At 34.5% G+C, this 20,963-nt stretch overlaps 1 protein-coding gene across 1 annotated transcript in view; it reads left to right on the top strand.

Moving 5' to 3' along the window:
- The window catches only part of LOC107688941 (dual oxidase 1-like), a 22,900-nt gene extending 5,000 nt beyond the window's left edge, over nt 1-17,900 (top strand). Inside the window, exons 7-31 of the mRNA XM_016486785.1 lie at nt 556-652; nt 1,192-1,282; nt 1,857-2,032; nt 2,128-2,246; nt 2,380-2,520; nt 3,481-3,594; nt 3,690-3,892; nt 3,973-4,152; nt 4,259-4,472; nt 6,666-6,759; nt 6,934-7,094; nt 7,203-7,269; nt 7,352-7,429; nt 9,227-9,405; nt 9,562-9,792; nt 10,121-10,220; nt 10,540-10,589; nt 10,704-10,831; nt 11,183-11,271; nt 11,390-11,454; nt 12,856-13,088; nt 13,616-13,774; nt 13,857-14,012; nt 14,168-14,296; nt 17,490-17,900. Coding sequence (XP_016342271.1) covers nt 556-652; nt 1,192-1,282; nt 1,857-2,032; nt 2,128-2,246; nt 2,380-2,520; nt 3,481-3,594; nt 3,690-3,892; nt 3,973-4,152; nt 4,259-4,472; nt 6,666-6,759; nt 6,934-7,094; nt 7,203-7,269; nt 7,352-7,429; nt 9,227-9,405; nt 9,562-9,792; nt 10,121-10,220; nt 10,540-10,589; nt 10,704-10,831; nt 11,183-11,271; nt 11,390-11,454; nt 12,856-13,088; nt 13,616-13,774; nt 13,857-14,012; nt 14,168-14,296; nt 17,490-17,612 — 3,377 coding nt within the window. The 3' untranslated portion in view covers nt 17,613-17,900. The remainder of the gene's footprint in view (nt 1-555; nt 653-1,191; nt 1,283-1,856; nt 2,033-2,127; nt 2,247-2,379; nt 2,521-3,480; nt 3,595-3,689; nt 3,893-3,972; nt 4,153-4,258; nt 4,473-6,665; nt 6,760-6,933; nt 7,095-7,202; nt 7,270-7,351; nt 7,430-9,226; nt 9,406-9,561; nt 9,793-10,120; nt 10,221-10,539; nt 10,590-10,703; nt 10,832-11,182; nt 11,272-11,389; nt 11,455-12,855; nt 13,089-13,615; nt 13,775-13,856; nt 14,013-14,167; nt 14,297-17,489) is intronic.
- Nucleotides 17,901-20,963: the final 3,063 nt, after the last annotated feature.

Below are 20,963 nucleotides of genomic sequence, written 5' to 3'. Positions count from 1 at the left end.
GAAGAGTTTATTTGCAAAAACAGATAACTCCGTTTTTATTAATTTTCATTTTAGTTATTATTATTTAAAATGAACTCTTTATATATATATATATATATATATATATCATGGTTTGAGATTAAGAAGTAACATTTATTATACAAGTTTTGGTAACATACATAAAAATAGTATTAATAAATGGTATTAATATCCTGATATTTCATATCTACAGGCCGAACAGAATATTCCACTTTACAGTTATTTAATATAAAGTTACTGGTCTATTATTGTGGTATATTGAACAAAAACGTGGGCGATTGTGGGCAGACTTGAGCAGACTTTATGCCACAAGACAAAAGATTGGCTACACGAGACTAACCTGTGGTCTGTTAAAATCTCTCTCATGGTTTGTGTAAAATGCAGTTGGCTTTGCCGATCGACGTCATTACAGGGTAACTGATGCCACGTATGTCATTTCTGCTGAGGGCAGTACTGTTCACAGTGGTTAGTGAAAAATATGAGCTAATAATGGAATATATATTATGAGCTGAATCACACAGCACCGTCTTTCTGCAGGTTATCAAAAATACGTTGATCCAGGGATCTCTGCTGAGTTTGAAGCTGCTGCTGTGAGGTTTGGACTGACTCTTGCTCCACCTGGTGTATATAAAAGGTACATTTCTCAAATCACTTTTGTAAAACTGATCAGTTAAAAGCCATTTTAAAATTGAATTTATTTTAATCATTGCAAAGCACTGTTGACATAGTAACATTCAAGGATTTCTATTAAAATATAATAGTATTAGACTAATGTACACTACCGTTTAAAAGTTTGGGGTTGGTAGGAAGTCTCTTATGCTCAACAAGGCTGACTTTTTTAAAATCAAAAATACCTGTATAACTGTTTTCTATTTGAATATATTTTAAAATGTAATTTATTTCTGTGATCAAAGCTGAATTTTCAGCATCATTACTCCAGTCTTGTCACATGACCCTTCAGAAATCATTCTGATATGCTGATTGGACATTAAACGTTTTAATGCAATTTGATTGCCGAATAAACGTAATTTAAAAGTCAAAGTAATTTCTTTAAATAAATTAATCAATATTTAAACAATAAATAAACTGATCCCACACCTTCAAATGGTAGTGTATGTATAAAATCCTCATTTGTGTCTAAAATTGTGCTGAAATGTGATTTTGGGGATTCAGAAACAGGACGTGTCACTACAAAAGTGCTGTGAACAACGATGCAAGTAAATCTCCTGGCCTGCGTTTATGCAACACCTTCTGGAACCGAAATGTGAGTCATGATAAACGAGGTTTGGTTTAGATTATGCAACCATACTATTAAAATGTTAAACATGGAGGCTTTACTAAAATTTTGACTGATTTTGTCCTAAAGAATTTCTTTATTTCTTCTTACACAGAATAAGGCACGCAACATATTTCATAGTATTTAAGCAGTGATAAAGGCATTGCATTATAAATATACTTTATTTTAATGAAAATTATAATAATAAGAACTCAGATAAACCGTATATTGCCGTAGTCGTGTGTTTATTAGTCACGTTGAATCAATGAAAGCAGTTGAATATTTTGTTTATTCAGCTGCAGTGATAGGCATTTTCTGGGTTTCTTCTGCGAGGCGTATTTGGAGTTTCAGCATGAGAGCGCCCTCTGGCCTTTGGATGGAGATTTACTGCTGATCACAGAACCGTGCTTCACTGAAAGATACGCATGACAATCTCAGCTTCTGTCGGATCGCGATCTCGATTCCATTTCGATTTATCGTGCAGCCCTACCCAGAATGCCCATCACCCAACCACCACAATGCAAATATCTGTTTCTTTGAATCTCTTTTCACTGATTTTCAGTTGTTAAGGGAGCTCGCAGAGTTATATGAGAATGATACCTCCAGACTAGATCTATTTGTGGGCGGCCTGCTAGAATCACAGGAAGGACCAGGTCCAGTGTTTTCCAGCATCATCCTGGACCAGTTTGAACGCATAAGAAACGCTGACCGCTTCTGGTTTGAGAACAAACAAAATGGGTGGGACATTTTCCTTTGATGATTACTTAAAAAAACAGCCATATCAGTTTGGTCAGATGAGCACACTAAACACTGCAAGATATTCTTCATCTCAGGTTGTTCACTGAGGAGGAGATCCAAGCCATACGTAACACCACATTTCATGATGTCCTTCTGGACGTCACCAGTGCAGAGGAGGGCGACATTCAAAGAAATGTATTCTTCTGGGTGAACGGTAATAAGCAACCCAAATGCATTAACAACATACTCATATGTTGTACTAAAAAAATCATATGTTGTACTACAAACATACTACAAAAAATCATATTACAAAGCTGTGATGTATTTATTTTACACTTTTTGTGCAGGTGATCCCTGCCCCCAGCCTCAGCCAATCACATCCTCCGATCTTCACCCCTGCACAAAGGCCTCCTCTATGAGTTACTTTGACAACAGCAGCAAAGCTGGTTTTGGCGTAACGGTGGTGGTGCTGTTCCTGTTTCCTGTTGGTCAGTGTCATTCATCAGTTTGTGTGTGTGTGTGTGTGTGTGTGTGTGTGTGTGTGCTATAATTCAATTATAATTAAATTGCAATTTCATATATTTATAGCCCACTGCATTTGATCTGGAATTATAAAAGTTTGTTTGTTTGTTTGTTTGTTTATTGCATTAGTTATTAAACCACAGAAGAAAAATGTGAAACACAAGTAATAGTATTATACTGTATATTTTATTAAAATAATAATAATAATATGATCTTTTATTAAAAACATATTGGAATGGAACTTTGTGTGAATTGTATTATAAAATAATTAAATTATTTTATTATTAATTTAATTTAATTTATTTTTTAAATTATTATTATAATAGTATTATTTATTAGATTATAGTATTAAAATAGTATTATTTATTAGAATTTTAAATAACAGTATTTTATATATCGTATTTTATATAACAATAATTATATATTTTCATGTTTTGTTTAAAATTTAGAATGTAATTCTTGATTTTAAGTAAAAATATATAACAACATTATTTATTTATTTATTTTATTTTATTTAATCTAGCTTAAACTTTGTGTATTTTCCATTTAAAATAACTAAAATGTAAAATAATAGTATTATTTATTGGATAATAGAATTCAAAATAGTATTAATTATCAGAATTTTAAATGATAGTATTTTATATATAATATTTTATATAAATAATAGTATTTTTATTTAACAATAATTATGTATTTTCATATTTTAAGAAAGATTGGAATGTTATTCTTGTTTTAAAGTAAAAATATATAACATTATTTATTTATTTATTAATTAAGCTAGCTTAAACTTTGTGTAAATTTCCGTTTAAAATAATATAGCATTTAATATAAATAATAAACATTTTATATAATAATAATTATGTACAGTATTTTCATTATTTTTAATGTTTTGTTTAAAAAATATTGAAATGTTGATCTCTCGACAGCAAGCTACATCGTAGCTTGTGTAGTTGCTCGTGTCCGGACAGCCAGATACAAACGATTCCAAAAGAAGCTCAGAGGTTCCACCACAGACAAGAAACCTGCACATGAAACTATTGGTCAGTAATATCACATGCAGTGTCACATTGGTCTGAAATGCCAGTGAAGATGAGTTTATTAACCTCTGTCATTTCATTTTATTTTTTTTATTCAGCCAAAGAGTGGTTAGGGCACAATACAGCACCCCGACAAGTCGCACTTGCGTTCAACGAGAAGACAGTACTCCAGACCTTTGATGAGAACGGGTCTCTTCTCAGTTCTCACAGCTTGGGCAATCAAGACCACCTCAATGTGTTAATATCCAATGACCATCAGCATCGTGCTCTACTCTTGAAGATCCCCAAAGAGTATGATCTGGTAGGAATTTGGTAGTTCAGTCTGTTGCCATCATTCATCTAATGCTCAGTGAGACATTATGCTGGATTTCTGTCCAAAAGGTTTTGTTCTTTGAGGACGTTGGTCAGAGGTCAAAGTTCCTGGGTCACCTGCGCTCTGAGCTGGAGGGCAGAATTCTAACTGTAAAGGAAATGAGTGAGAAAGAGATTCTCAGAGATGCAGTGACCAGAGCACAGAGGGAAAAGATTGTGGAGACGTTCTTCAAGCACGCTTTTTCAAAGGTAAGTGTTTCTCCTCATATGTCTACAAGGTCATTTTGTCTTCGTTCTACTGACAAAGTGTCACAAAGTCGTGGAGTAGCGTCATACATGTGTTTTTTGACTCCAGGTCTTGGACATTGATAAAAGTGATGCAGGAGACTTGAGCAATAGGACCAGAGAAGCTTTACAGTGTGAGCTCACACGAGTTGAATTCGCCAGCGTGCTCGGTCTGAAGCCTGACTCACTCTTTGTAGAGTCCATGTTCACACTGGCTGACAAGGACGGTAACGGATACCTTTCGTTTCAGGAGTTCTTGGATGTTATTGTCATTTTCATGACAGGTGAGGTTGTTCAAATCTTTTGTATTGCAGTGCAGTGTTACAATTTCGTCTTTTTAAAATACTACAAAGTTAGTGTTAAAATGTTTTGATGTTACAATGCTAGAAAGTAGTGGTCGACCGATATATCGCCAAGGTAGATATATCGGCCGATATTTGGCATTTTTCAAATATCGGCATCGGCCGATAAGTTTTTCTGTTTGGCCGATGTGTTCGAGGCGGGACTTTTATTTTGACGGCGCTGAGAGCAGCAGCCGCAGGGCATGAGCGCACACCGCTCACATTCTCCCTCTTGTTCGCTGTCGTCGTTCAATTCTGTCTAATATGGATATAAGTCTATCTAATAATCAGATAGAACTGTTAAACAAATGAATTAAAATGTATACAAAAAGTATTATAACGATTGCTTTAATATTATTAGTAATAGAAAGGCAAACATTATAATACTTTCTCATTTGCCGTCAGCATTCAGCAAACATGCATTTATATCATTTAAACAAATCTTTGAATAACTAATGAACATTTAATTTCCCAAGCCTTGCAGACTTAGTCGAATCTAGTTGAGATCTTGTGAAGTGTGCATTTGTATCCTGCATGATCGCGTGTTCTCTGGGTGACGGTCGATCCGTGCAAATTGAATGCTGACAGGATGAATGCTGACGCGCGATTGACAAACTTTAAACTCGTGATTCCAAATTATGCTGCGCTTTATGCAGTTGCCCACTTTCATATTCAAAGTATGTTTATTTTACACAATTATTTTAATCCATTTTCAAATGATTTCAAATGTCTTAAATATAAATAAAATTATATCGGCTTTATATCGGCCATCGGCCACCCTGCTTTTCCAAGATATCGGCATCGGTATCGGCTGTCAAAAAACCCATATCGGTCGACCACTACTAGAAAGTTACCTTGCTACTGATGTTACAATGTTATAGTATTACAATGCTACAAAGTTACCTTTTTATGTTGTTAGGATGTTTTACAATTTTACAGTGATACAATGTTAGAATATAGCCTCGTTCAGACTGTCAGCCCAAATCCGATTGAAATCCGATCATATTTAGAAAGTCTGAAAGGCAACGAACTACATGAAATCCAATTTGTGCAAATCCGTTTCGAGCTACATTCGTATATGGTTTGGAATCCTCTTCAAATCGCGTTTCTGGAAATTCGTTTAAGTCTGACCGCTCAGATCGGATTTAGCATAGATTTTTCACATTCTCTTGCCACGTAAAACATAAACATGTCAGACATTTTTGTAGAAAACATAACGAATGTCTTTGCAGAAACAAGCTTGTGTTGTTGCAAACTGTAAGTCAAGCGGGAAAAGACAATAGACTGCCAGTATACCGATATACGCACCTCTTTGAGTGTTGAAGCCAGCGGAGAAGGCAGCACGGAATAAAGTCGCACATTCCAACTTCCTGCGTTTCTGCCGCTGCCTCATAATTCAGCGCGACGGCAACATGTCGTCATGTCATAAGACAGCATCTGTATTGCAAACTGTATTGCTGTTATTGTTGTTTTTAGCGTAGGCATAACAACGCAATGGCATTGCCATAGAAACCAAGGCACATTCCGTAAAATGAAAGAGCGTTTATGGACACACAAATTGGATATGAACAGTTGCAATACACTGTCACTGATTCAAATCAAATTCCATCTGACTGTGCACAAAAGTCTGAACGAGGCTTATTACTATGCTACAAATTTACATTGTTAGAATGTTACAATTGTAATAAAATTTCTCAGCGTTTCAGTGTTAGAATGTTACCGTTTTACGATATTACAATGCTACTAAGCTACTTTGTTGCATTTTTAGGCTGTTACACTTTTACAATTTTACAATGTCACAATGCTACAAAGTGACGTTGTTAGGATATTACAGTTTTACATTTTTACAATGTTACAGTTTTATGATGTTACAATGCTTAACTTGTTACATTGTTGTTACATGATATAACCGTTTTTCAATTTTATAGCTTTTTGATGTTACAACGTTACAGTATTAGAATGTTACAATGCTACAAAATCACCTTGCTATGTTGTTAGGATGTTACAATTTTATAATATTGCAGCATTACAATGTTACAAAGTAACCTTGTGTTGTTAGAATGCTACAGTTTTACAGTGTTATGGTGTTACTGTGTTGTGTTGGTAAGAGTGTTACAATGTTCGCTGTAAATCCAGGTACTCCCGAGGAGAAGTCCAAGCTTCTGTTTTCAATGCATGACATTAAAGAAGATGGCTTCTTGTCCAAGGAAGAGTTCACTTCCTTACTCAGGTCCGTTCTGATGTTTGTTTGTTTTTGAGCCTTGTAGAGAGCAAAAGTGTTTTGTGCAAACATTTCTTGATAATAACCTGAAATTAGAGATTCAGATTACACTTTTACACTTCAATAAATCCTCTGAAGGATTTCTTCTTTCTTCTAGCCAGTTTTTCCTCTTGTCTTGTGCAGGTCTTTCATTGATATCTCTGGAAGTGCTTTATCTAAGAGTCAGGCTGAGGATGGTATAGCAGCTATGCTTCAGGCAGCAGGTCTTGACAACAAAGATTCCTTCTCCTGGGAGGACTTTCACTTTCTGCTGCGAGACCATTCAGCTCAGCTCAATATTAAAGGTTAAAGATATATTTTTCTTCATGGTCTAATCCCCCATGTCATTATATTTCTTAGTTCACCCAACACAGAGGCATTTTACTTTGAAACTGTTGTTCATGTATTCCCAGGCATGGAAGTACTTGGTAAGAAAAAACTATCCAGACAACAGCAAGTATCTTTCATTAAGAAAAATAGGTAAAGAAAGTATATAACATGAAACTCATTCTAAATGAGTACACAGTAATACAGCTAAAGTTGATTTTAATTTCCTTTGTAGTTCTTCAGCTGTGGAAGAGCTTACTCACAGGCCTGAGGGGGAGCAAGACCAGGAACTTCGTCAAAGACAGATCAAGAAGTGAGACGTTAATGTATAATATCTCTGCTGTGGTTATCTAAAAGCATGTGTAGCATTATGTAATGTGTCCTGACATGTGTATGGTCATTAGGAGCTCAGCTAGGGGTTAGATTTAAGTCTTTGTGAAACCCGTCATTTATTGGCTATTGAGAAATGTGGCAATCAGTATTTGTGGGAAGTGATGCCAGCATTCTGTGATGTAATATTGGTCAGGTTTCGCTTTGAACATCATAATCTTTAGTGGAATGTGACTAAATTAAACAGGCTGATGCATTAGCAGAAATAACTAGATTTTTACATATTATGAAGACAATGTGAGTGGAGATGACCTGTACAATAGTCACCACAATGATTTTAAGTTGTAGGCATTTGGGAGGATGTTACTATGCAATTGCAGACAGTTAACTAACTAAATAGGCAGACAGACTAATAACTAACTAGACCAGGGGTGTCCAATCCTCCTCCTGGAGGGCCTCTGTCCTGCAAAGTTCAGCTCCAACCCCAATTAATATAACTTGAACCAGCTAATCAAGGTCTTACTATGTATACTTGAAACTTCCAGTCAAGTTAGAGCTAAACTGTTAGAGCTAGGACTGAGTTTGGATATCCCTGAACTAGACAGACAAGAATACAGATAGTTAACTATACATACAAATGGATAGACAGATAAATAGTTTGTTAGTAATCTGTCTGTCTGTATAATTCGTTTTCTCTCTGGCTGTCTTTCTGTCTGGTTAGTTATCTGTCTGGCTGTATTTTTTCTGTCTAGTTATTTAGTTATCCACCTGTCCGTCTCTCTAATTAGTTATCTGTCTGGCTGACTTTCTGCTTAGTTTGTTTATTATTCACCTGTCTGTATATCTGTCTGTCTAATTAGTTACTTATCTGTGTTTCTATCTAGTTTGTAAGTTATCCATCTGTCGGTCTATCTAATTAGTTATGTCTCTGGTTGTCTTTCTGTCTGGTTATTTATCTGTCTGTCTGGCTGTTTTTCTATCTAGTTATTTAGTTATCCACCTGTCGGTTTTTTGAATTAGTTATCTAACTGGCTGTCTTTCTGTGTACTAGTTATTCGTCCACCTGTCAGTTTATCTAATTAGTAAACTAACTGGCTTTCTGTCTAGTTATTTATTTGTCCAGATGTCTGTCTGTCTAAATAGTTAGTTGTTTATCGGCTTGTCTTTCTATCTAGTTAGTTATCCACCTCTTTGTATAATTAGTTACGTATCTGCCTGTTTATTAGTTATTTATCCAGCTCTTCTTTTGGTCTAATTAGTTCATTATTCACCTGTCTGTCGATTAGTTAGTTATGTATTGATTAGTTTTCTACCTGACTGTCTTTCTGTCTATTTATTTCTCAAACTTGGGTTAACTCTCTGGCTGTTTCTCTGTATAGTTAGTAAATTGTCCACCTGTCCGTCCAATTAGTTAGTTATAAGACAGCTATATGGCTGTCTTTCTATCTTGTTAGTTATCTTACCTGTCTACCTAATTAGTTATAATGACTGTGAGGGAGATAACTGAATAGACTTACATAAAAACAGGTGGATAACTAAACAGAAAGAAAGACAGCCAGATAGATAACTATGTAGTTAGTATCCATCTGTCCGTCTAACCTACTAACTAGCTAGACACATATATAGAGAAAACAGTGACACTGTCACCAGAATCAGAGCAGCCTGAAGGACTGTGCCAGTGACAGTGTAAAAAATCCAACCCAAGGTTAAGCAATAAAGGTGTGTTGTTTTTGTCAAGCCACCCTACTTAAAGCGTAATATGTTCCTTTTCCCTTGTTAGAATTGAACAAAGCAACCCAAAGGTGTATGTGAGGCCTCAGAGAGAACGCTACAATAGAAACCCAGTGCAGCAATGGATCCAGCAGTTCAAACGCTTCATAGAAAACTACAGAAGACATATCATTTGCGTAGTCATCATATATGGGATCACAGCTGGACTAGCACTGGAAAGATGCTACTGTAAGTGTCCCTTTATATTCTCTCTTTTCATCACTGAACATTGTATTGTGCATATTTAAGCCCTAACTTGATTTATTATGATCATGTTGAATTGTTCCTAATTTGTGACACTGGAAATTCGCACTAATGGTTGCAAACCAATAGCAATGTTTGTAGATTATGGTTTACAGGCCCACGCCAGTGGCATCCCAGAGACCTCCATGGTGGGTGTGCTCGTGTCTCGTGGTTCTGCGGCCGCCATCTCCTTCCTGTTTCCCTACATGCTCCTCACTGTGTGCCGTAACCTGATAACCATGTGCAGGGAGACTTTTCTCAACAGGTACATCCCATTCGATGCGGCCATTGACCTTCACCGTCACATGGCTATAGCTGCTGTTGTCCTCTCAGGTCAGAAAATATCAATTCCCTCTACGTGCAAAACGCTAGCATTTAATATTTAAACTTCCTTAATTGCCTTTCAAATGAATTTCACCACAGATATGATTCAGTAGAATGTTACATCACCATAATTATGCTTTAACACTTTGTGTGTCAAGACATATTTGTGCAGTTGATAGCATATGTGAATCACGATTGATGCATTTAATTACCAGGGTTCAAAGTTCCGTTACGTAATGTAACGTTTCCTCAAAGTGATGTCATACATCAATTATATTAATACATGTGCTCATATAATATTTTATTTATTTATTTAATGTTTGTTTTTTTGTGCCAGTTGTTCACAGTTTGGGTCATGTGGTCAACGTTTACATTTTCTGCATCAGTGACCTCAGCATTCTTGCCTGCCTGTTTCCTAGAGTGTTCTCCAACAATGGGTAATGCTTGATTAACATATGAAACGTTTTAGTTGGATGTTCATCTAACAATTTTTAGATGTTACTACTGTTTCAGATGGTTCTAAGAACATTCAAAAATAATGTTCCCATAATGTTTGATAAAATGGAATGTTCTCTGGAATGTTTGTGTAACCATGGCAAAAAAACGGGATGTTTTGAATGTTCAAAGAACATTAAGAAATAACATTTTTATAACTTAATGGGAACTTAGAATATTCTTAGAACATATTTTTCTCTGGGAAACTGGGAAGCTAGTGCAGGAGCCTTGCCCAAAATTCTGTGTGTTGGTCATTTGCAGGTCTGAGCTTCCAATGAAATGGACCTTCTGGTTTTTCAAGACAGTTCCTGGTATAGCTGCACATTCAGTGTTGTTTTGATATATTCAGTATTAAATTTACAGAGTCGGTTTATTATTTTTCTAGATGTCTGTTTGCTGTAACACTCTGTTTTGTTTTTCTTCAGGTCTCACTGGAGTTCTTTTGCTGTTGATTTTCGCCTTTATGTATGTCTTCGCCTCGCACTATTTCAGACGCATCAGCTTTAGAGGATTCTGGATCACACACCACCTATATGTGCTCGTCTATGTCCTGGTAAAGGAAAAAAGCACCTATCCATTTTATGAGTTTTAATAGAGTGTTAGAGCTTCAGTATTATGTACTAAGAAAAATTGTTGAAATATAGTTGAAATTCAGACAGTGGGAGATCAAAATCAAAAAATATATATCCAGAAATGATTATGATTAGAATAATTTCAAATTTTTTGTTTAAATGTATTTGTTTGTTTGTCTGTATTTCAAAACATGAGTCTGTTTTTTTAAAACACAAATCTTTCTCAATCATTTTTTGTTTTCATTTTTGAAAGTTGCACGTCTGGCGTGGACACTGGACACAGAAACTGTGAACACTGACTTTCTCTCTTTCTCTCTCATCTCATTTGGCAGACTGTGATCCACGGCAGCTACGCCCTCCTCCAGGAGCCCCGCTTCCACATCTACCTGATCCCCCCTGGCCTCCTCTTCCTCCTGGACAAGCTTATTTTCGGCCTCTCTCGCGCATCTCGCTCTCTCTCGGACACACTCGGTCTCTCTCGCGCACTGTCGCTCTCTCTCTCCGCGTTCGCTTCACTTTTGTCCAGCCCGCCGCCTCATACTCATCAGCCTCAACAGGAAGAAGGTGGAGATCCCAGTGGTGAAAGCCGAGCTGCTGCCCTCAGGTAGACAATACTCTCAGCAGATCCAGCACAAAGCTCTTTTATCTCAAGAGTCTCCAAGGGCCCGAGCACACAGCGCTGTGTCATGTGCTGTAAAGTGTTCACTTCTAATTGCTCTGGCTGTGAAATCATACGGCGTCTCATAATAGGAAACCTTGACTCCAATTCAGGACTCACTTTATTGATTTAAAAATGAAATGATGTTTAAAATCACCAATTAGGTAACACTTTCTTTCAATAGTCCACTTTAGACATTCTACTAGCGATAAGAAACTTATTTGCAACTATGTCAACTATGAATCATTAGAGTATTAGTAGAATATCTGCTTAGTATCTGCTAACACTTTATTTTGATAGTCACCCAATAGTCATTCTACTGATTATAAGCATTGTTGGGGAAAGTTACTTTTGAAAGTAATCCGTTACAATATTGCGTTACTCCATTACAAAAGTAACTAATTACGTTACTTAGTTACTTTTTATCGAAAGTAATACATTACATAATTGTTTTATTACTTTTTGTCACTTGAACTGGGCTCGCTTATTTATTTTTAATAACAGCAAACCCAAAAGTTATGTTTTTGGCAACTGTAAAGGCCCTTTCACCTTTCACATTCAAAGGCCCTTTGAAATGAATAAGCCTCAGCTTGAAGGAAGTGCCGCTACACTTACTCCCAATTTCTCTCAGCTCGGGGACAGGAGAGGTGTCTTGCATTACTTTTAAAGGGTTAGTTCACCCCAAAAAATTCTGTCATTAATTACTTACCTTCATGTCGTTCCAAACTCCTAAGACCTCGGCGTAAAGTCATTTTATTTTTTTCTTTTGCGCACAAAAGTTTTCTCGTAGCTTCATAAAATTACGGTTGAACCCCTGATGTCACATGGATTATTTTACCGATCTCCTTGCTAAGTTTCTGGACCTTGATCGTGTAAGAATCCTTGCTGTCTGTGGGAGGGTCAGAGAGCTCTCAGATTCCGAAGATGAACAGAGGTCTTACGGGTTTGGAACGACATGAGGGTGAGTAATTAATGACAGAATTTTCATTTTTGGGTGAACTATCCCTTTAAGTAACTTTCATTACTTTTTTGAAAAAGTAACAGATATTTTCTTATAAATTTAAAAGTAATGTGTTACTTTACTAGTTACTTGAAAAAGTAATCTGATTACGTAACTCGCTTTACTTAAAATGTGTTAGCCCCAACGCTGACTATAAGTAACTTTGCTTGTACATGTGAACTTAAACTAACTCTAACCTTAAAATAACATAAAATAAACAGTCTACTAAAACTCAAATGAAAGTTAGTTGACATGTACTGGCAAAGTTATTTATGGTAAGTAGAATTTCTAAAGTGGACTAGTAGCACTGATAACAAACCTGATTCTCAATTTCTCTGAACTGCCAGATGTAACTTACCTGGAGTTTAAGCGTCCACAAGGTTTTGTCTACCGCTCAGGACAGTGGGTACGTATTGCATGCCTGGCGCTGGGCACAGATGAGTACCATCCTTTCACCCTGACCTCCGCACCACATGAGGAGACCCTCAGCCTTCATATCCGTGCAGTGGGACCCTGGACCAGCAAACTCCGAGAGGCCTACACCCCTGAGAAACTCCAGGAGTTTGGAGGATATCCAAAGGCAAGGACACCCAGTTTGTCTTTGGTTCATATAGATGTAGATAAACCTGAATGCAGCCGATACGATAACCGATTATTTAGAATTATATCTGCCGATACCGATACTATACAGGGAGCCCCCTCATTTGGTACATAATATTAGAAGTTAAAATGAATAACAAAACTATTATATTCAACGCTATTTATTTTCAGATATATTAATCCCTTGTTCTGTCACTTGAACTGAGGCGCTACAGCACTCTGTCGCACCAAATTTAAGAGTGTAAAAAGGACATTTATTGTTTGAATTTTGTGATAAAATGAACAGTATTTGAAAGCTCGACCCTGCTGTATCTCCATGAATAACAAAACTATTATATTCAACGCTATTTATTTTCAGATATATTAATCCCTTGTTCTGTCACTTGAACTGAGGCGCTACAGCACTCTGTCGCACCACATTTAAGAGTGTAAAAAGGACATTTATTGTTTGAATTTTGTGATAAAATGAACAGTATCTGAAAGCTCGACCCTGCTGTATCTCCACAGCTGTATCTGGATGGGCCATTTGGGGAGGGTCATCAGGAGTGGACAGACTATGAGGTGTCAGTATTGGTGGGTGCTGGGATTGGAGTCACACCCTTTGCTTCCATCTTAAAAGACCTGGTGTTCAAATCTTCAGTCAAGTTCAAATTTCACTGCAAAAAGGTACAATACAACGTGCAAAAAGTTTTCAATGTCCTGTAATTAATGATTACGTTTTTAACAACTCTTAACACGGTGGCTCTAGGTGTATTTTATCTGGGTGACACGGACTCAGCGTCAGTTCGAGTGGGTGTCTGACATCATAAGAGAGGTGGAGGACATGGACGCTCAGGAGCTGGTGTCAGTGCACTTCTACATCACACAGCTGGCTGAGAAATTCGATCTCCGCACCACCATGCTGGTAAATCCATTGTTTACTTGAGAATAATAAGAGTTTTTTATTGGTTTATAAGGTTACTGTAAGTTCCACTGAACTACTGTAACGTAATTAAAAGCAGGTTAACTGATATGAAGTTATGGTTGGGTGTAAAATCATCACTCTTTCTCTTTCTCAAGTATGTCTGTGAGCGGCACTTTCAGAAGGTGTGGAACAGGAGTCTGTTCACTGGCCTGCGCTCCATCACACACTTCGGCCGCCCACCCTTTTTGGCTTTTCTCAGTTCGCTACAGGAAGTTCATCCAGAGGTTAGAAGCCAAATAATTTGCATCTAAGATGCATTGGAGCTTTACCGTTAACTCTTTCCCCGCCAGCGTTTTTGACAAAAGTTGCCAGCCACCACCAGCGTTTTTGCTGATTTTCACTAAAATTTCATGGCCCTCAGAATATTTTGTTGTATGAACATCTGAACATGCAATACAACAAAATAAAGATCAGACAGTTTTATTCTAGCTTCAAGCATTGTGTTTTTATCAACACTTGAATGTAGGTGGGTTTCATAAAAAAAGCAACATTTTGAGAAAAAAGCTGAGAAAATCGCATTTTTATTAAATATACCTCTGGATCATATTCAGTAATATTATCAAAGCAAAGATGCAGTAGATGGCTTCCATCAGTACTCCCAAAGCTTGCACAGGCCTTTACCACTTTCTGGATTGACATTTCACTCGGTAACATTAGGCAGTTTTCATTTATATGCGGTTAGTGTTGATGATTGCATTATTTTTTCATATGCATATGCTTACTTTCATATGCATATGCTTGAGATCGCTCGTTTCTGCGTCTTCCTGGTCTGTGTTTTTGATCGCCACTTTCAGGAGATGCGTAATTGCGCCCCCTAGCGTATAACACGGAAACACGGAAAATTCCGTGTTTGGCAGGGAAGCGTTGTCTCATGAATAACAGAAAATTCCGTGTTTGGCGGGGAAAGAGTTAAACTCCACCAAGGACAACAACTATAATGATAATTATAAAGTTTTTAATAATCATTCTAGTTCTATGAGTATAGGAAAGTTTACACCACAATGATAATGACACAAAGGAACAATATCGTTGGAGTCACTTTCAGAAACATTTTTCCAGCTGATGAATGATAAAACATTGACAGCCAATCAGAATCAAGCTGACTTAAAGAGCTTGAGCATTTACAGGGGAGATGATAAAACTGCAGCATGCACTTATAATAATAGTAGATTATTGTGTTGTTGTGGACGCTAATACAGTTATCCTTATAGTTATGTTTATCATTATAGCTATCTTTATCATTATAGTTATCATTATAGTTATCTTTATCATTATGGTTATCATTAAAGTTATCTTTATCGTTACAGTTATCGTTATTATCTTTATCGTTATCGTTATAGTTATCTTTATCCTTATAGTCATTATTATAGTTATGTTTATCATTATAGCTATCTTTATCATTAGCTTGAGCATTTACAGGGGAGATGATAAAACTGCAGCATGCACTTATAATAATAGTAGATTATTGTGTTGTTGTGGACGCTAATACAGTTATCCTTATAGTTATCTTTATTGTTATAGTTACAATTATCTTTATCGTTATCGTTATAGTTATCTTTATCATTATGGTTATCATTAAAGTTATCTTTATCGTTATTATCTTTATTGTTATAGTTACAATTATCTTTATCGTTATCGTTATAGTTATCTTTATCATTATGGTTATCATTAAAGTTATCTTTATCGTTATTATCTTTATTGTTATAGTTACAATTATCTTTATCGTTATCGTTATAGTTATCTTTATCATTATGGTTATCATTAAAGTTATCTTTATCGTTATTATCTTTATTGTTATAGTTACAATTATCTTTATCGTTATCGTTATAGTTATCTTTATCATTATGGTTATCATTAAAGTTATCTTTATCGTTATTATCTTTATTGTTATAGTTATCATTCTAGTTATTGTTATAGTTATCGTTAAAGTTATCTTTATCTTTACAGTTATCCTTATAGTTATAGTTATCGTTATTATCTTTATTGTTATAGTTATCATTCTAGTTATAGTTAGTCTTATAGTCATTATTATAGTTATGTTTATCATTATAGCTATCTTTATCATTATAGTTATCATTATAGTTATCTTTATCATTATGGTTATCATTAAAGTTATCTTTATCGTTACAGTTATCGTTATTATCTTTATCGTTATCGTTATAGTTATCTTTATCATTATGGTTATCATTAAAGTTATCTTTATCGTTACAGTTATCGTTATTATCTTTATCGTTATCGTTATAGTTATCTTTATCATTATGGTTATCATTAAAGTTATCTTTATCGTTACAGTTATCGTTATTATCTTTATCGTTATCGTTATAGTTATCTTTATCATTATGGTTATCATTAAAGTTATCTTTATCGTTACAGTTATCGTTATTATCTTTATCGTTATCGTTATAGTTATCTTTATCATTATGGTTATCATTAAAGTTATCTTTATCGTTACAGTTATCGTTATTATCTTTATCGTTATCGTTATAGTTATCTTTATCATTATGGTTATCATTAAAGTTATCTTTATCGTTACAGTTATCGTTATTATCTTTATCGTTATCGTTATAGTTATCTTTATCATTATGGTTATCATTAAAGTTATCTTTATCGTTACAGTTATCGTTATTATCTTTATTGTTATAGTTATCATTCTAGTTATTGTTATAGGTACAGTTATCGTTAAAGTTATTTATCGTTACATTTATCCTTATATTTATAGTTATTATTATTGTTATAGTTATCATTCTAGTTATAGTTATCGTTAAAGTTATCTTTATCATTACAGTTATCCTTATAGTTATCATTATTATCTTTTTTGTTATAGTTATAGTTATCGTTGTAGTTATTGTTATAGTTATCTTAATCGTTATGGTTGTCGTTATTGTTACAGTTATGTTTATAGTTATAGTTATCATTATAGTTATCTTTATTGTTAAAGTTATCTTTATCAGTAGTTATCATTATTATTATCATCATAGTTATCTTTATGTTATAGTTAGTTATCATTAGCATTATTTTTGTAGTTATTGTTGTAGTTATCGCTATAGTTATCTTTATCGTTATGGTTATTGTTAAAGTTATCTTTGTCATTACAGTTATCCTTATAGTTATCATTATAGTTATTATCTTAATTGTTATAGTTATCGTTATAGTTATCTTTATCGTTATGGTTATTGTTAAAGTTATCTTTATCGTTACAGTTATCATTATAGATATAGTTATCTTTACAGTTGTAGGGCATGTACTATTGCATTTTTCTAAATCTTCATGTATTAGTAAATATCTGTGATTCATATGGGATCTTATGAAAGGAGTCATTTTAAGTTTTAAGTTTTAGGTTAATAAGTCATTTAATTAGATCATTGTGACAGTTACATCAACCTCACGTACACCACTGATGATTTTTCTTTGTTAAAGGTGGAGAAGATCGGCGTGGTCAGCTGTGGGCCTCCCGGTCTGACTAAGAATGTTGAGAAGGCCTGCCAGCAAATGAACAAACGCGACCAGACACATTTTGTTCACCACTATGAGAACTTCTAGACTGTATGATTGAATCATATAAGAAATACTTAACAACAAATCACTGAATCATCAGTATTGATTCATTTTGAATAGCCTGGAATACATTATTCCATTTAAAACAGCCTGAGTTGCCATTACTAGTTGGTAAAGTTGAGGTCATATGAATCTATACATTTTTGCATTGTTTTCTGTGTTTCTCTCTTTGAATGCAAAAGTACGTATAAATGATGTACACTGTAGTTTTAGTTTTAGTTTATTTCATTTATTTGTACAGGAACAATGCACAACAACAGTGTTGTGCCAGAGTTAGCTATAAAGATCATTTACATCTGCAGTCCCTGGGCAGGATGTTGTTAAAAAATTACAATATTAAGTCACAAACAATACAATACATACAACACATACAAAATCACATTAAATTACAAAGCCAAGTCAATGATCACATATTTGATTTTCCTTAAGCCATACTTTAAGCATAGTTTTAAAAATACTAAATGTTGTACACTCTCTAATATAAATAGGTATTAAATTCCATCTTGTATGTAACAAATGATGAATAAATGAAGTGTTATTCCATTTTTGTCTGTAATTGTCATTTGAGGGTTATTGTTGATGTCTCATTATCATTATCACTAAAAGGACTAATCAAATTCCAACTTCAGCTTTTTTGATTGAATTTGATTATTTTGTCTTAAAAATTAACTTTTTCTCTTTTGATGATGCCTCTTACCTTCAAATCGTTCAACAGTCAGTTCAACAATAGTATGAATTTTCCATCAACACAACAGCTGAGATGAGCATCCTTTTTATATAAAACTTTTCCAAATGTGCATATGTTTATAAACAGGTAGGCCTATATGTTTGTAGATATATCTGTACAAATATATTAAAAGACACAAATGTATTTTTAACTTTATATTCTTTCATACGCCTGAATTTTTGTCTGTATACTTTTTCTGTTATTTTGCTTTGAACATGATGATTTGAATCTCACCACTGGTGATAGATGGATGCTATACCATCTTACTTTCCTACTGGTTAATTGCAAGTTTGAATTTTGTATTTAAATTAGTCTTTTCGACTTGCAATCGTAAGCGCTGATAAAGGCATGTGTGGCGAAAAGAGTTGGTGAAATAAACAGAACTATTCTTTTCAGATCATTTTCACATCTCCACTTCATAGGCGTCGCTTGTATTGTTCAAAATACACTTTAATTATCTTTATCAAATAATGTACTGTAATAAACAGGTCAAAATCACTGTCACGGATGTCATAAAGTTTTAGGTCACCAGTACTCATAATACAATAAAAGTATGCTTACATTTTTTTTTTTTTTTAAGTTTTATGATATTTTATTTCAGTTTGATATTCATTCACAAAAATTATTTTTTATAGTTTTAGTTTACAATAAATACACTGGTCTGTGGCATCAAACAGTTCGAAAACCCCTGTCCTAGAGTGTGTCTGGGGCCTTAGACTGTATGCTGGATGAGAATGGGTTTAGTTTCCTGCAGATAACTCACCTCTGGTGACGGAAGATGGATTATAAAGGATATGGATTTAAAAACGGAAAATATAAATTTTATCACATGCAATGCATATGGGCACAACTATACTGTGTGCACATATATATGTGTGAATTATATTAAAAGGAATATCAGGATAAACAATAATATAATAATATTAATATTAATAGCTAATATAATGATACTAACACTTCGCAGATTTCCCATGAAAACAGCTGAGAAATGTGGTTAAAGATTTTTTTTATTGATTTCACAGCTGTAGAATTATTTTCCGAATAATTCAGATATGAACGGCTTGGCAGAGTGATCACTAAATATTATCAGCTCAAAGATATTATTACTGAGATGGAAGCTGGTGAACTAGAGTAGGCCTAAAGTTAATAAGGGATCTTGTAGCATTTGCATAATGTAGCATAATGTTTAATTATTAATTTGCCAAAATACAGTGACAAACAGACTCTGCATCCTCTAGTTGTTTGTTTCTTCAAATGTTCTCGGATTATAACTTGATGGGCTGATTTTAAAAGAATCTACGCTTTGAAAACTGATCATGATCATAAGTGTGTGATGTAATGTGGGGGTTTTTTTCACAACAATTCAGGTGTGCATTATATATGGTGAATTCGGGTAAATTAAGATGACTGGAAAAATCCCCCAATTAACCTGAATTTAGTTATATTGCTGTTATATATTAACGTGACATGTTCTTTGTATTTTTTTTCACTTGTGTGAATCATTTCCATAAAAAGCATTTCAGTTTACTGGAAGAGGAAGTGTGCAGCAATGCACGAGTGACTGGAAACACGGCCATAGTTTCTCCTCTGTTTTCATACCCTGTGGACCCTTGTAACCACAGATATGAAGTTTAAACAAAGTTATGTGCTGTCTGAGATAAAAACAAACACTAAAGCTTGTAATTAGATCAAACTATTACTCATTCCATCCACACCAAATGTTTTAGCATAATGATAAACTTAATCTCAACTTCCTTTTCAGAACTGGCCTTTCTTCAGACCTGCGATCAATGCAGCACATCTACAGTATATTTGCATATATATATATATATATATATATATATATAAACTCGGCAAAAAAAATGTACCTTTTTCAGCATACTTTTGGATAATTTTGTAAATGCCAAATAAGCCATTCATTTCTTAATTACTCTCATTAATTACTCCCCCTCATGTCGTTCCAAATCATCTTCAGAACACAAATATGTTTTTATGAAATCCGAGAGCTTTCTGACCCTTCATAGACAGCAAGGGTACTATCAAGACACAGAAACGTAGCAAGGACATAGTTAAAACAGTCCATGTGACAATAGTGGTTCAACAAAATAACAGCATTTATTTGAAATAGAACTATTTTCTAACAATTTAAATGCATTTACTGTCACTTTTGATCAGTTAAATGCATCCTTGCTAAATAAAACGTGTTAAAGCTATAAAAAAAAATCTTAGAAGTTTAAGTTTAATATTGACCATGCAAGACATATTAAAATAATCTATTCAAGCACTGATTATAAGTGGGGACTTTTGAGTAAATGGTTAATTGTTATTTAAACTGGTAATAATATAATGTTAAAAAAAGGTGAAGCAGTGGAGACTTCCTGATGCTGTAATAAAGGAGGCGTATTTACCGAGAATCATTTTAATGTAACTCCTTGATTATGATTATGTGGAATTGATAAGTGAGGGTTGGATCGGTCACGTACGCATCCTGGAATATTATCCAGTGGAATATTATATAACTGATTCACTTCCAATGCAGTGGGAAGATCAATGCTGCATCATGATTGCAATCTTGTAATTTGTGTTATAAAAAGTTGCAGTATCATCAT

Source organism: Sinocyclocheilus anshuiensis, unplaced genomic scaffold, assembly GCF_001515605.1.
Source record: "Sinocyclocheilus anshuiensis isolate Anshui unplaced genomic scaffold, SAMN03320099.WGS_v1.1 scaffold1062, whole genome shotgun sequence".
Classification (NCBI taxonomy): domain Eukaryota; kingdom Metazoa; phylum Chordata; class Actinopteri; order Cypriniformes; family Cyprinidae; genus Sinocyclocheilus; species Sinocyclocheilus anshuiensis.
Note: the sequence above shows the minus strand (reverse complement) of the source record. Positions and strands in the feature narration are given on the sequence as shown.